The 13,465-nt window shown below is 47.1% G+C and overlaps 2 protein-coding genes across 2 annotated transcripts in view; both read right to left on the minus strand.

Annotated features, from left to right (window-relative positions):
* The window catches only part of c6h1orf226 (chromosome 6 C1orf226 homolog), a 30,931-nt gene extending 20,915 nt beyond the window's left edge, over window positions 1-10,016 (minus strand). The window contains exon 1 of the mRNA XM_086144858.1: window positions 9,904-10,016. The gene's annotated coding sequence lies outside the window, so the exon portion shown is untranslated. The remainder of the gene's footprint in view (window positions 1-9,903) is intronic.
* Window positions 6,694-13,465, minus strand: part of nos1apa (nitric oxide synthase 1 (neuronal) adaptor protein a) — a 155,712-nt gene continuing 148,940 nt past the window's right edge. The window contains exon 10 of the mRNA XM_086144846.1: window positions 6,694-10,080. Within this exon, the coding sequence (XP_086000972.1) occupies window positions 9,518-10,080 (563 nt within the window). The 3' untranslated portion in view covers window positions 6,694-9,517. The remainder of the gene's footprint in view (window positions 10,081-13,465) is intronic.

A 13,465-nucleotide genomic window follows, 5' to 3' on the forward strand; every position in this document is an offset into this window, starting at 1 on the left:
TTTTTTTTTATTTCCCCCGCAGAGAAAAGAGGTTGGTCGTTTGCAAACACGTTAAAGTGGGAGGTGGAATAAAAAGTGAGGAAAACAAACAGCCGGAGCGCCGTTTTCCCTGGATTGACGCTAAATGTCAACATTGGCAGGCATTTAGTCACAATATAAATGAAATCTCAGGATGGCGTGAAATGAAAATGAACCAAAAGGCGGCGGAAAGCGGAGGAATCCTCGGATCCTCCCGAGGAACGAGTTTCATGACAGGCCATCAAGTAGCTGCTAAAAAAAAATGGAAAATGACTTAAACCCCCAAAAAAATGATAAATCCGCAGTGGCACAACATGAAAGGTCGGGATCAGAGAAGTCGGTCCGATTCATCACCTGGAGAGCTCAGATGTCTCTGCCAATCTGCCTGCTGGATGCACGGATATTTTCGGGTGAAATATTTGACCTTCTGGAAAGCTCCGGGTGAGAACTCCCGTCGGGTCCGCTCATCCTTTGAACGCCGCCGCGGATATCTGCGGCGCATTTCACGCTACGTCCCGCCGAAAGCCAAGATATTTCAGTCGGGACCCCCGAATCTCCGGGTCGTGCCCCCCCCCCCGGAGAGGGAATCAAAAAAACTTCCAGGGAGAGGAAAAAAAAAAAAATCACCCCGGCTGTCATTTGGTTTGCACGGCTGATTTGCGAGACGTTTTTTTTTTTTTTGGCACAACTGCTACTTTACATCACGTTGCTATTGCACCATATAGCATTATGGTGCTACCTACTGACCTTTGCATAAACTGTACATACAAAAAAAAAAAAACCTCTGCTGCTACTCTTTTTCTTTTCTTTTTTTTTCGATGCCGTCAAATATCAGTGTGTATCCTCGTGCACTTTACACTTCACAGTTCACGGTTCACAGAGGGGATAATGAGGCAGCGGGAAAATAACTCGACTGGCTGCGACCGGCTGTCTCGGAGTGTCTGAGAGCTGGAGGGAACTTTTAGTAAAAATCAAATAACGGGCTCCGGCCCGAAGTAGCCGTTAAATCTCACGTCTAGGTTTTTCCGTTTTGGGGTTTTGGTGAAAACGCGGGCCCCCGTGCTAGCCACGTAGCTTGACGTCACGGTAGCGCTGAAAATCCCGAATCGCGATTTTCTCGTGCGAAACGGCTCCGGCCGAGAAACGAGGGGTGAGTTACGTCCTTTCACGTCGGGGATTCTTACGACCTCCCCGGGAGGCGGTTTTATGCTTCCTTTACGGTTTGTTTTATGGAGTTTGACGGCCGTTTGAGGAGAAGCTGCATTTTTGTTTCCGGGCTGAGGAACTTTAACGTCCGCTTTCCGTTTTCAAAACGGGGCCGTTATTCTGTGTTACGGGGAACTCTCGTGGAAATCTTCTTGTTTTGGCAACCGGACTCGAATTTCTTCACTTGAAGACGTTTCGGCCCTCGTCTCTCGGCCGAGACGAGAAGATTTCGACGAGAACTTCTCAGCTGCGACTTCAAAAAATCTAAATGTAAAATATGTTCAAACGTCATCGATGGAAGGATGTTAGTTAGTGGACTTGAATCACAAAATCAGATTTTTAGTATTCAAGGTCTTGACATTGAAATGTGCGATAAAAGAGTACGGTCGATGGTCGAGGACGATCGGACGTTGCGACTCCTGAAGGAAAAGATATTGATCTGAAGGACCTACGTCCGATGAAACAGAAAAAGTGACGGACAGCTAGAATGCTCTTCATATATATCGTCCAAAAAAAAAAAAAAAGGTATTGATTTGTTGCCACTTGCAATCACCATTTTCCGAGGTTTCACCAGAATTCTGACCCAAATTGTCGCTCCGCTTTCAGACCCAAAATACGGAAACGCAAATGTTTTTCTGCCAAAATAAATGTTCAACGAATGGGGGCTTTTTCCCCCGCAGCTTGTTGGCTACTGAATATTTAATACCGAAAGGAGACGCCGGCTGCTTCGAAGGTGGAATACGACTGAATGAAAGCTAAGGCTGATCAAAGGGCTCTCCGGGCTTCGCACTTCGGTTTCCGCTTGCGTCACCGGGGGAGGCGCCGCCGGCTCGGAGGCTTCCACCGTCTCGCACCTTCCCGTTTTTGGATTCATCCCCTCTGCGCGTTTGTCAAACAGCCCGTGATGAAAGACAAAGGGGAAGGAGCGGGACGGGGAGGACGGGCCCTCGGCTGCCAGCTGTTTTAACGCCGCGGATTAAGAGCCGCGGGCTTCGGATCGGCGGCTACAAAAGCCGACGTCCCCGAAGCGGAAACACTTTGTGGAAGACAAAGCGGCCTCTGAGAGACCCGGAGACAGATGTTTCAGGACCTCGGACCTGAAGGACGTCCCGCAGAGGCAGGATACAAAACCACTGGGGTTTCACTCGGGGGTTACCGGGATAATCTGTTTGTTTGGCTCCTGGCGTTGTAGGCTACATCTTTAGGCCCAGCCAAGGGAAAGATCCAAGTTTGACTGGTGTCACCATGGATCCTTCCAGTTCGCAGTTTGAGTGATGACGTGCGTTATGGACAATTATCTCTCGTTTACATGACGCTTTGAGCTTCGGTGGCAGGTAGGTGTCCGAGATGAAAGAACTCAGTTACCGCTTCCCGACAGATGTCGCGCGCCAAACAAACTCCTTTCACTTCTGACAGAGGCAATTTGGCGCAGGCGGGATTTGCGGAGGGCATTCGTTGCAATAAGAAAGACGCGTATGACATCAGAAACGTAGAGACAAGCGTGGAAACCTCAGGCGATCACCGAACGGGACAATCGGTGAGAGCAAACCGCAGATGGCAACTGCGCCACGATGTATGTCGACGGAAGTTTCACCTTCTGGTGTTCATCGACAACCCGAAGCTGCCAGCGGAGGCTCTGGAACATCGACCCCTCTTCGGGAACTTTCGGTACCCTCCAAAAGACTCCCGCAAGGGGAAGCGGTACCCGAGAATCAACATCAGAATCCCCAAAGAAGGGAAAAATGTACCCGTCCCTGCTCAGTCCTGACCAACAGACTCAGATCTTGTTCTTGCTTCCTGAGTGTGTGTGTGTGTGTACATTCAAGTGATTCTCCAATCTTGACAGGCTGAGCCTGTAAAGGAGTGTATTGATCTGCCACTCCTTGCTGTTCCAGTTGTTAACCCCAGCTGAAAACACCAGCCTGCGACCGAGGAGGCGGAAATCGATACGAGTCGCCCAACCTCGGCCCGCTCGGTCACGGGCGTGTGCGCCGGCCGGGCCTTTTTCGGGAGCGGCGACATCAAGGCGAGACGTAAACGCCGAGTTGGAAGAACGGCGACACCAGTCAGCGGCGGAGGAGGGTGTCGATATCCGGGGAATATTTCCACCCGGGTGAAAACGCTAAGAAACGGCGCTCGACCCGACCCCGGTGATGCGATGGTTGACATGTGACCCGCAGGTACGACTCTCACAAATAGAACAGGTTTGAAATCGTCAAATAAATAATGTTTAGCATTCATGTAATGTCTAATGTCGCCGTTTGAACGCAACCGTTCACTCGTCCGGCCAATTTAGGGTCTCCAAAGAATCTGCAGCAGGTGGAGGAAACCCAAAGGGGAGAACATGCAATTCTGATTTATCGTAAAGAAAACTGCTGAGTCGCGCGCGGGTCGGACACGACGAGCCAGCGATCGCGGAGATGTTTTATCTGTTTGATTTGTACGTGTTAAGCGGATGGATTTTTCAGCAGCTTTGCCGGTGGATCTTTAACGGAAGTACCTGAAGCGTCAAGGACGGTTGTTTCGTGCCAGATAGGTTTATTTTCCAGACGTCTACTGCTCGATCTGGACCGGGACTCGACGGCGCCGTCGAAAACGGACGAGGAATAAACAGCTCGGCGGGATTCATTTTCTTATCACGGATGAAATAACGACCGGCGAGGAAAAATGACCCAATTAGAAAAGTCTGAACCTGCAAGGCAGGGCGGAGGGGATATTTAACCCTTTCGGTCTATGCGATTATCATCACTTTTTTTAAAAGTCTGTCAACGCGAAGCAATAATAATAGTGCAATTACACTCTTTCGCCGACTGCTCCCCTTTCTGCTGACATCGGAATGTAGCGGGTCACGGTGCGCACTGACAACAGCACTCATGAACACCCGAGCGTACTTTCCTTATCCGGAATGTGACGATGGCCCAGAAATGACCTTGCGGAACAAATAACTCACAGAAAAGCCAATCACAAGCACCCAGCTGCTTTCTCAGACTGAAAAAAAAAGAAGGGATGGATGGAATTCTATAACCCGCACAACAAGGCGAGCATTAGATCCATCGACGGAAAAAAATGGGGAGATCGATACGGAACGTGCGTTTGGAAATTTCCTGCACAGGAAGGAAAATAGGAAGGAGAGCAGAGGCGTTGAGTAGAAGGGATTCAAACAAAGAAACCCGGCTGTTAGCAAATAATACGGGGAGAAGTTTGTCATGGTGGAATTACGATGAAAGAGAAAAAAAACGGGCAAGGAATTAATAAAAAAGTAATTTTGCCATGTATTTTTTTGGCTTCAAAATTTGGAAACAAAATGATTTTATTGGTGAAAAAACAGCGAGTGAAATTGTTAAAACGATTCTTTTCTTATTTCTATGAAAACCACAAAAACGATAGTAAAAAAAAAATTACCAAAAAAAAAAAAGGGCAAATTAAAAAGATTGGTTTAATAACCAGAATAGCCACCACTAACCTTGTAAACATATTTCATAAATGCTAACAATCCTTTTTCTAAAAAATTCTAGCAGCAAGTTTTCTCTTTTAAATCAACAATATTTTTAAGATGTAATTTCATCAATTCTTTTTTGATATTCATTTTTAATATTAATCGTGTTTTTTAGAGGAACAGTTCATTATATATAAAGATTTTTATAATTTATGTTTACCTCCTTTTACACTAAAACAAGAGGAAACAATTGGACTTAGTGTTCCTTCTAGGTAAGGATTTTACTGGTGCGGCTTCCTTGACATCAAATTATGCCATATGAGTTTGTCACCCCTGTCCTAAACGAAGGCTCGAATCGGTCGGCCATTTGCGAGAAGACAAAATGTGACGGTGAGACGACAAAATTATCTGCCACACTTCTGGTAAGAGCAGGTTTTTGCGTCGCAGGCCAACAGCGTTATCAGCCCGCGGTCGCGAGTCGGACAAAAGCCAACGATTCACGAGTCATTTACGAGGATTCATGAGTCATTTGGTACGATTCACGAGTTGTTTACTATAATTCACGAGTCATTTGGTACGATTCACGAGTTGTTTACTATAATTCACGAGTCATTTGGTACGATTCACGAGTCATTTGGTACGATTCACGAGTCGTTTACTACGATTCACGAGTCGTTTACTACGATTCACGAGTCGTTCACTCCGCATTGTCCGGATCTACGGAACCTGCGCGTTCTGTCAATTGCCAAAAAACAAACGATTAACTTCTAATTTATTGAACACCGTCTCTGGCAGATTATAATCTGAGTTGTACAGAAACTGCTATTAATCCCCGTTAATCTGCAAATCCTGCTTCGGTGAGATTTCTATTCCATGGAGCTCGGCGTGGAACCCCGCTTGCGGACCCTCCGGAAACCCTCTGGAGATTCTGGAACCGGGTCTCGGTCGCACGAGGGATCCGTTTCCGCCGCTCGGGTACGATGATGGCGTGTCGGTTACAAAACACGCGAGGACGTCCGAAAAACTAAAACCGAAAGACGCCAAAAACCACGCAGGATAGGAAAAAAAAAAACGTTTTTTTTTTTTTTTTTGTGTGTGGGGGGGGGGGGGGGTTAAAAGCCGAGGCGTGAATAAATTTGCATTTCATTTCGGGAACGCTGAACGCTGTATAATCAGGTTTCTACTCGCCATCGAAGCTTCGGCAGCTTCAATTACATTTTGACGTTATTTATATCTTCCTGCCGCAGGGCTTTTTTTTCCCCCCAATCTTTTATCCGATGGCTACATCTGTCACCTGGAAGAGACGATCTCCCCACGAGAGGAGAAGAAGAGGTTCCTCATCAAGGACATCCTTCACACGCTTTCCGGAGACGCCTGCGACTTATCGGCCTATTTTATGTCGGCTGAGTCAAACTGATGAAAAGGGGATAAAACACGGCGGCTCGGGAGAAACCATCTGACTTTGGGTCGCGTCTGTCGGAGAAAAAGACGAGCTGAGGTTCTTCCGCTCCTAAATTTGGGTTCGGAACATTTGAATTGGGAGTTGGGAGGAGGGGCCTCAAGGAAATCCTTGATTCAAAGTGATAATTCTAACTATACTGCTCAAAAAAAAAAAACACAATGTAACTCCAAGTCAATCACACTTGTGTGAAATCATAGTGTCCACTCAGGAAGCAACACAGATTCATTTTGACTTGTTTTAAGGACATTACATCAAAGTTGGATCAGCCTGGAGTTTGTTTTTACACTTTAATTTTGAGTGTGATTCCTAATCCAGACCTCCATGGGTTGATACAATTGATTTCCATTGATCATTTTTGTGTGATTTTGTTGTCAGCACATTCAACTGTGTAAAGAGCAAAGTATTTCAAAAGAATATTTCATTCATTTAGATCTAGGGTGTGTTTTTTAAGTGTTCCCTTTATTTTTTTGAGCAGTGTATATTATAGTACAACAGACAAGCTTTAAGAGTTTTATTCTCATTTTTATTCGCCAATCTGCTGGTTGTTCTCTATCATTGTGTCGCGGCTACCGGAGAAATCAGAAATCGGAACTTATGAGGCGGCGTAGAGACTGATATTGAGGGGATTTAGTTTTGTGACGATATTTTAACAATATATTCATCCGTTGCTTGTAATTCCAGTGCGTCCAGTAACCCCTTTGGCACTGAAGGATATTTTCCCGTGAACTCTTTCAGGAACTAGGCTGTATCTTCTCGCAGTTGGACGGCAAAAGAACCAGGGAACGTGGATTCCGAAGGTGCAACTCATAAACCAGATACTTCTTTGGGACCGTGGAGCACCATTTTTTAAAAACGATCGTTTTTCTTGCAACGTAATGTCCGAGCCCTACGGCGACAGAGGGGTTTTCCAGGGGTTGCAGAAGAACATCGATATTTGGCCGAACTCGGGGTTCTGCACTCGGCGAAGGAAAAAGCTTCGACTCATCAGATGCTCCGCGGTTATTACTTCCGCCATGCAGAACATGATCGCTACGGCGACGCGGCTCTCCGTGTTGTCCCGCGTCGTTGTCCTTTTTGGTTTGTTTTTTGGGCTGAGCCAGTGCAAAACTCAAAGAGAGTTCCTGGAACTGAAAAATTCAAACAAGACGGTTCCTAGAAATGTTCTGTCTTAAAGCGGAAATAGAAGACCTGCAACCGGGACGCTTTCCGTTCCAAGCTTAAACACCTATTTGAGCAGCCGGACTTTGAAAATTCACTCCCAACTTGTACTCATAGGGAGTTTTAAGGTACTTTGCTCCAAGACAACATTTGGGCCTTCGCTGCCGCTGCTGCTGCTGCTGCTGCTGCTAGGCCGCCTCCAAAAGTAACAGATTCACCCGCTTGTTGTGAAATAATTAAAGAAAAGCTGTCAAAATCACGGGTGAACGGAGAGCTGGCTGGCCGGACTCTCTCCAGATTAGTTTGATCCGAGCGGGTTAAAACTCTGCGCGGAAAGATAGACGGCTTATCGAGTCCCCCCCCCCCCCGATAAATCCCCGCTGAGTCACTTCTTCACCGAACGTCGCGGCGTTTGGCTCGGGTGCGAAATCGAGCGTCGCTCCGACCAAAGAAAACACGCTGGCTTTTTCCTGGTGAGACAAACGGAGTACTTTAATACTGCATTTGTGCCCGGAGGCCGTACACAGAGCTTCGGGGAAGGGGGGCCACACCAGGGGAACGTCGTTTTTTTTTTTTTTTTTTTTTTTTTTTGGTTCAACGGATGAAATAGAAAAAAAAAAAAAAAGACACACAGACAAGAATATTCCTTGAAGGTCCAAATAATCCTGGATTTACATAAATTAAAAAGGGACGTGCCGACGAGCGATGGGGGGGCCGGGAGACCGACGGAGGGGCCCGTAGAAGTCAAGAACGGAGCCGTTTGCGGGTGAACACCAGTGGAAGTAGAAAACATTCAGTATGCAGATAGAGGATTTCTGTCTAAAAATAGTCTTTGATTAATTACAAGCATTCGGCGACAGACGGTGACGTTCCCGGGCGGTTGCGATCGAACTTGCTCACTCCTGCGAGTTTGCCGGCTCGCCGGGCGGCTGCCGGTTCCCGCCGTTCGTTACCGCCGGCGTAACCGACGGCTACACTTTCAGTCTCCGCCAAATTGAAAGCTTGCCCCTGAAGTAACCGACGGGAGATGTCGTAATTGTGTTTTTTTTTTTGTTTTTTTTTTTCCCTTTCGCTCCGACCGCGGCGGTTCTGTTCGCTCCGGGGGTTTATATGATACATCAGTCATCTCGGGGAAAAATCAAGACAAGGGCGCGGCGCCGACTGGCATCCGGAATTTCGATCTTTCCCTTTCATTTTGCCGCAGGAAGTGAGCGAGGAAGGGGGAATTATGTGTCTGAGAGGCGGAGGGGGAAATATAAACAGACAGGAGTATCCGGAGCAGACGTACTTCGAGACGGAGATACCTTCGAGGTGTTCTCAGACCCAACGTGAAACCAAATCTAGCTTCGTCCGGTTCCCGTTGGTGCTACAGGCCGCTTCGCTAGCTCACGATGTGGACGCGTTCTAGCGTCGGTGGCGTCTCAGGCTGACGATACCTTGTCAAAGTCTCTATTTTCAACCCCGAACCGGCAAATATCTAGTCTAGCTTGGGCACCAGCTAGCTTGGTCTAATATCTAGCTTGGGCACCAATGCTTGTTTTGGGCGGCTTGATGCTTCCAGGTCTGAGTCCTGAGTTAAAATGTAATTATTTGTCTGAATCCGACTTCTTTTTGCTGACTTTTGTTGAGCCAGAGAACCGATATGTAGTGGTTCCTGAACGCATCGCGGCAGCTCCGCCGCTCTCAGCTAGCGATAAAACTTCACCGATATTCGCCTCCTCTTTTAGTTATATGTGGATGAATCAGCAGAGGACTTTGAGCTAGCCGCGTCGATGCTAATGGTTCTTTAGCTAAACTTTGTCTTGCTAGAATCAGTTTGATTTCCCCCTGGCTGGTTTTATCAGTCAACATTGGAGGAAATGAACATCGGGACATATATATTAAAAAAAAAAAAAAAAAAAAAAGGTGAAAAGGATTTAACAGCGTCCGGGGGGATTCCGGGAAATGAAAGAAATAATAATTACATTTCTCTTTTGTCTTCTCCGGTACAGGAAGACGCTTCATCTGCTGCAGGCGGAAGTGTCTTTCCCTCATGAACGCTTCTTCTGACTTCGTATTTTGGAAATTCTCAGGGATCGGTTTTACATCGTTGCCTTCACGTTCGGTCTGAACACACCCGACCGATGAGCGGGAGGTCTTCCCGTCCCAGACTCTCGTCTTCCCCCTCTCGCGGCGACGGGTCGGATACCGAGCCGGCGTTTGAATCCCTTTTCTAGCTGACGGGTCGAGCGAAACGGCTAAACGGCTATTTCGTCCCCCAGGCAGTCGGGAGTTCCCTGCTTGTTGAGGACGTTCAGCAGCCTCAGCGTTTCGGCGTCCGTGCCCCAGCCGAATATTTCCATCTCCTCTTCCTCCTCCTCCTCCTCCTCCTCCTCCTCGTCGTCCTCGTCCTCCCTGTCATCGCTGTCGTCCGTATTGGACTCGTACTCGGAGGCGATACCCGACTCGCGGAACCTGGCGAAGTCCAAGCGCCGCAGGGATTCGGTCTCTTCGATCTCCGACGCCAACGGCGCCCCGGCCTTGAGCGGCGGCGGGGGCGAGGGGAGCCGAGGCGGCGGCGGCGGCCCCGGGGGTCCCGGGAGGAAACGGAAGCGCTCCAGTTTGAGAAGACATTGGTCCCTACCTAGCGGGCTTCCCAGGGTGCCGTTGGACGATGAGAAGGCGCCGCCGGACCCGTCGCCGGCGCCGAGCTGGGGCAGGTTCAGGGCCGAAACCTCCGGCTTCGGGGTGGTCCGGTCGCAGATCACCGGCGGTATGGTGGACCGGAAGGTGATCTCCAGCAAACTATCCTGGGATCCCACTGGAGGGAGGAAAAACAAAGGTGTACATTTTCTCTGATTTATAGTGGCGGCGTAAAAGACGTTAAAACAACCCGTCAGTCACTTTCCAATAAAGCATTTATGTATCACGTGAACCAAAACAACAAGCAAACACTTTGCACCGGATTTCATCATCATCATCATCATCAAAACCTATCTTTAACCTAAAAAAAAAACAAAAACTGTGCAATATTTCATTTCACTGTGCAATGTTCAGAAACTGTGCAATATTTCATCTCATAAGAGCTACACTACAATTTTCACTACAATTTTCCCTTCTATCATACTATTGTGCACTCCTTACCTCACTTGTTACTAAGACACTTATAGTTTTATCGCTTGTTTACTAAGACACTTTATAGTTTCACTGAGACACTTTATAGTTTATAGTTTATTTTTATTTCTAATTCTGCCTTTTCTTTTATTATTTATTACTGTTATATTTTCTGTAACTGGCACAGCAATTTCCTTTGGGATTAATAAAGTTGTTCTTATCTTATTTTATCTTATCTTATCTTATCTTATCTTATCTTATCATCATCATCAGCGGGGATCCGTGGAGAAACATGTTTCGCTTCCTCCTCCGAGCCCCGAACTGAGAGAAATATACATAAAAAGAAACGGTTCGCGGATGAAACGTGAGACGCCGGTCTTGTTTGTCTTGACCGGGGGCGCCGTGGCGGTTAAAAGAGTTTTTTTGACACGGCGGCTGCAATTGGCCGGGACATTTGTCCCGGCCAGGCTAAATGTGATGATATAAGCCAGAGGTGAAAAACACAGCTGGGGTTTTCAGGTTTGTTTTTTTTCCCCCATATGTTAAACTTCATCCGATGACCAATCCGGTTTCCTTGGTAACTGTGGAAACGCTCGCCGATAGGACGCAGACGGTCGGCCCAGTCATGTGGTTCGTGGAAGGTCGCCTCCCCACGGCTGACCATCTTAGAGCTATGTTCGGGATGAGGCTAGCTGTCGACTGTTAGCAACCATAAGCTAACAAGAGGACACGCTGAAATATCAAAATACTTAAATGTCAGTTTGGGATCATTTTCATTTTTGGACGTTGATTCCAGAAATTCAGAAAAATCATTCTTTCCCGTGATTTTCCCGACGCCCCCTCGACAGCTTCACAATTTTTTTTTTTTAATCTGCACTGACGAAGCCAATGCATTTTCTAATGCTAGCACTGTTAGCCCCTTTAGGGGGAAGCTAGAGGAAGCTTTTGCAGCTCCTAGGACCTTTTCAAGACCGTTTTTTCGGTGCACTCGGTTAAGGAACCTGCGGCCGTGGACGTCGGCTCCATGAACCACTTAAGCTCCGACCCCGAGGCAGGGTCTTCTTAGGAAGTCATGTGACGTAGGTGCTCGGTGGAACTCATAAACCCGTCCCATTACCAGATAGAATCGTCCCTTCAGATACGAATTTGATCACTTCAAGCAGTTGGTTCGTATTTTGATTTTTTTAAATGAATTTTCCGTGTCAAAACAAGAGCTAGGAACACGACGCGAGATATGCGTACCGTATGAAGAGCCCGGACCAAGTGTAAAAGCGTAAATGTGCAAATTTCGTATTTGTATTTTCTCGCCCTCCTATTCATATGATGGCTTCTTTTCGTATTTCAAGGATAAAATTTCCTCGGACCGCTCTCCGAATCTTTAAAAATTCGTAAATAAAGTGAGATGTATCGTATGGGGCTGCTGTACTTCTTGCAGACTGTCGAGTGTCATTTTAAAAAACTATTGTGGTAACTGGTCGGCTATTTTGGAGACGATAGCCCGAAAAAGAAGTCCAAGCGCTTCTGGCCTGCTACGCCGCAGAGGGATGGCGACACTGGGACTGAAGAACAGTATTTTAAAAACATTTCTGTCTAAAATTGGCTAATTAGCCTCCTGTGACAAGAAAGAAGCGCTTGTATATGTAAATATAACAAAACAAACAACCTCTCTGGTGCCATCTAGTGTTGATCGTGACCGGCCGTTTCCTTTCCGCACGGCCTTCAGAAGCATCTCGGCCTTGCCACTTCGATCGCTGCTCCGTTCCGCCGTGGGTGGTGGAATCCGGGAGGTGGCCTTTTCGGCCGGGACGTTAATAAAAAGCGGATTTTCTACGAGAGCGACGAGTGATTGCGCGGTGACCTTCATCGATACCGCCGGCCGGTGTCGGCGCGCTCTGCTTTTCTGAAACTGTAGAAATACCGTAAAACCGGCAAGAGCGTCAACTGATACCTTGTGCGCCGAGTTATTAGTCATAGCCCCGGCTAGAACGGCGCGGCGTAGGTGAAAAAAAGGCGGTGAAGATCGCATCTAATGCTGCGCATTCGAAACAAATCTCAGAAATGTATTCGCGCCGTAAACGTGCCCGCCTTTGCAGAGGAAAAAAAAATAGGTATGTCTTGGGATAAAATAACCCGAGGGCAGCCGTGAGAATGTAATTTCCCCGTTATGTTTGTGAAAACCGGGCCCGCTGAGGTAAATGACTGTTTCCCACGCTGGAAAAAACGGAGTGCAGGGATAAACGTCCCGTCCTGTTTTTTAGAGGAACAGTTCATTATATATAAAAATTTTTATAATTTATGTTTACCTCCTTTTACACGAAAACAATTGGACTTAATGTTCCTTCTAGGTAAGGATTTTACTGGTGCGGCTTCCTTGACATCAAATTATGCCGTATGAGTTTGTCACCCCTGTCCTAAACGAAGCCTCGAATCGGTCGGCCATTTGCGAGAAGACGAAATGTGACGGCGAGACGGTTAAATTATCTGCCACACTTCTGGTAAGAGCAGGTTTTTGCGTCGCAGGCCAACAGCGTTATCAGCCCGCGGTCGCGAGTCGGACAAAAGCCAACGATTCACGAGTCATTTACTAAGATTCATGAGTCATTTGGTACGATTCACGAGTTGTTTACTATAATTCACGAGTCATTTGGTACGATTCACGAGTTGTTTACTACGATTCACCCCTGTCCTAAACGAAGCCTCGAATCGGTCGGCCATTTGCGAGAAGACGAAATGTGACGGTGAGACGGTTAAATTATCTGCCACACTTCTGGTAAGAGCAGGTTTTTGCGTCGCAGGCCAACAGCGTTATCAGCCCGCGGTTGCGAGTCGGACAAAAGCCAACGATTCACGAGTCATTTACTAAGATTCATGAGTCATTTGGTACGATTCACGAGTTGTTTACTACGATTCACGAGTCGTTTACTACGATTCACGAGTCGTTCACTCCGCATTGTCCGGATCTACGGAACCTGCGCGTTCCATCAGTTGCCAAAAAACAAACGATTAACTTCTAATTTATTGAACACCATCTCTGGCAGATTATCCGATGGCTACATCTGAGGGAAAAAAAAAAGGTATGTCTTGGGATAAAA

The sequence above is a fragment of the Fistularia commersonii genome, chromosome 1 (assembly GCF_037954325.1).
Source record: "Fistularia commersonii isolate RoL2024-O1a breed Wild chromosome 1, RoL_Fcom_v1.0, whole genome shotgun sequence".
In the NCBI taxonomy this organism is placed as follows: domain Eukaryota; kingdom Metazoa; phylum Chordata; class Actinopteri; order Syngnathiformes; family Fistulariidae; genus Fistularia; species Fistularia commersonii.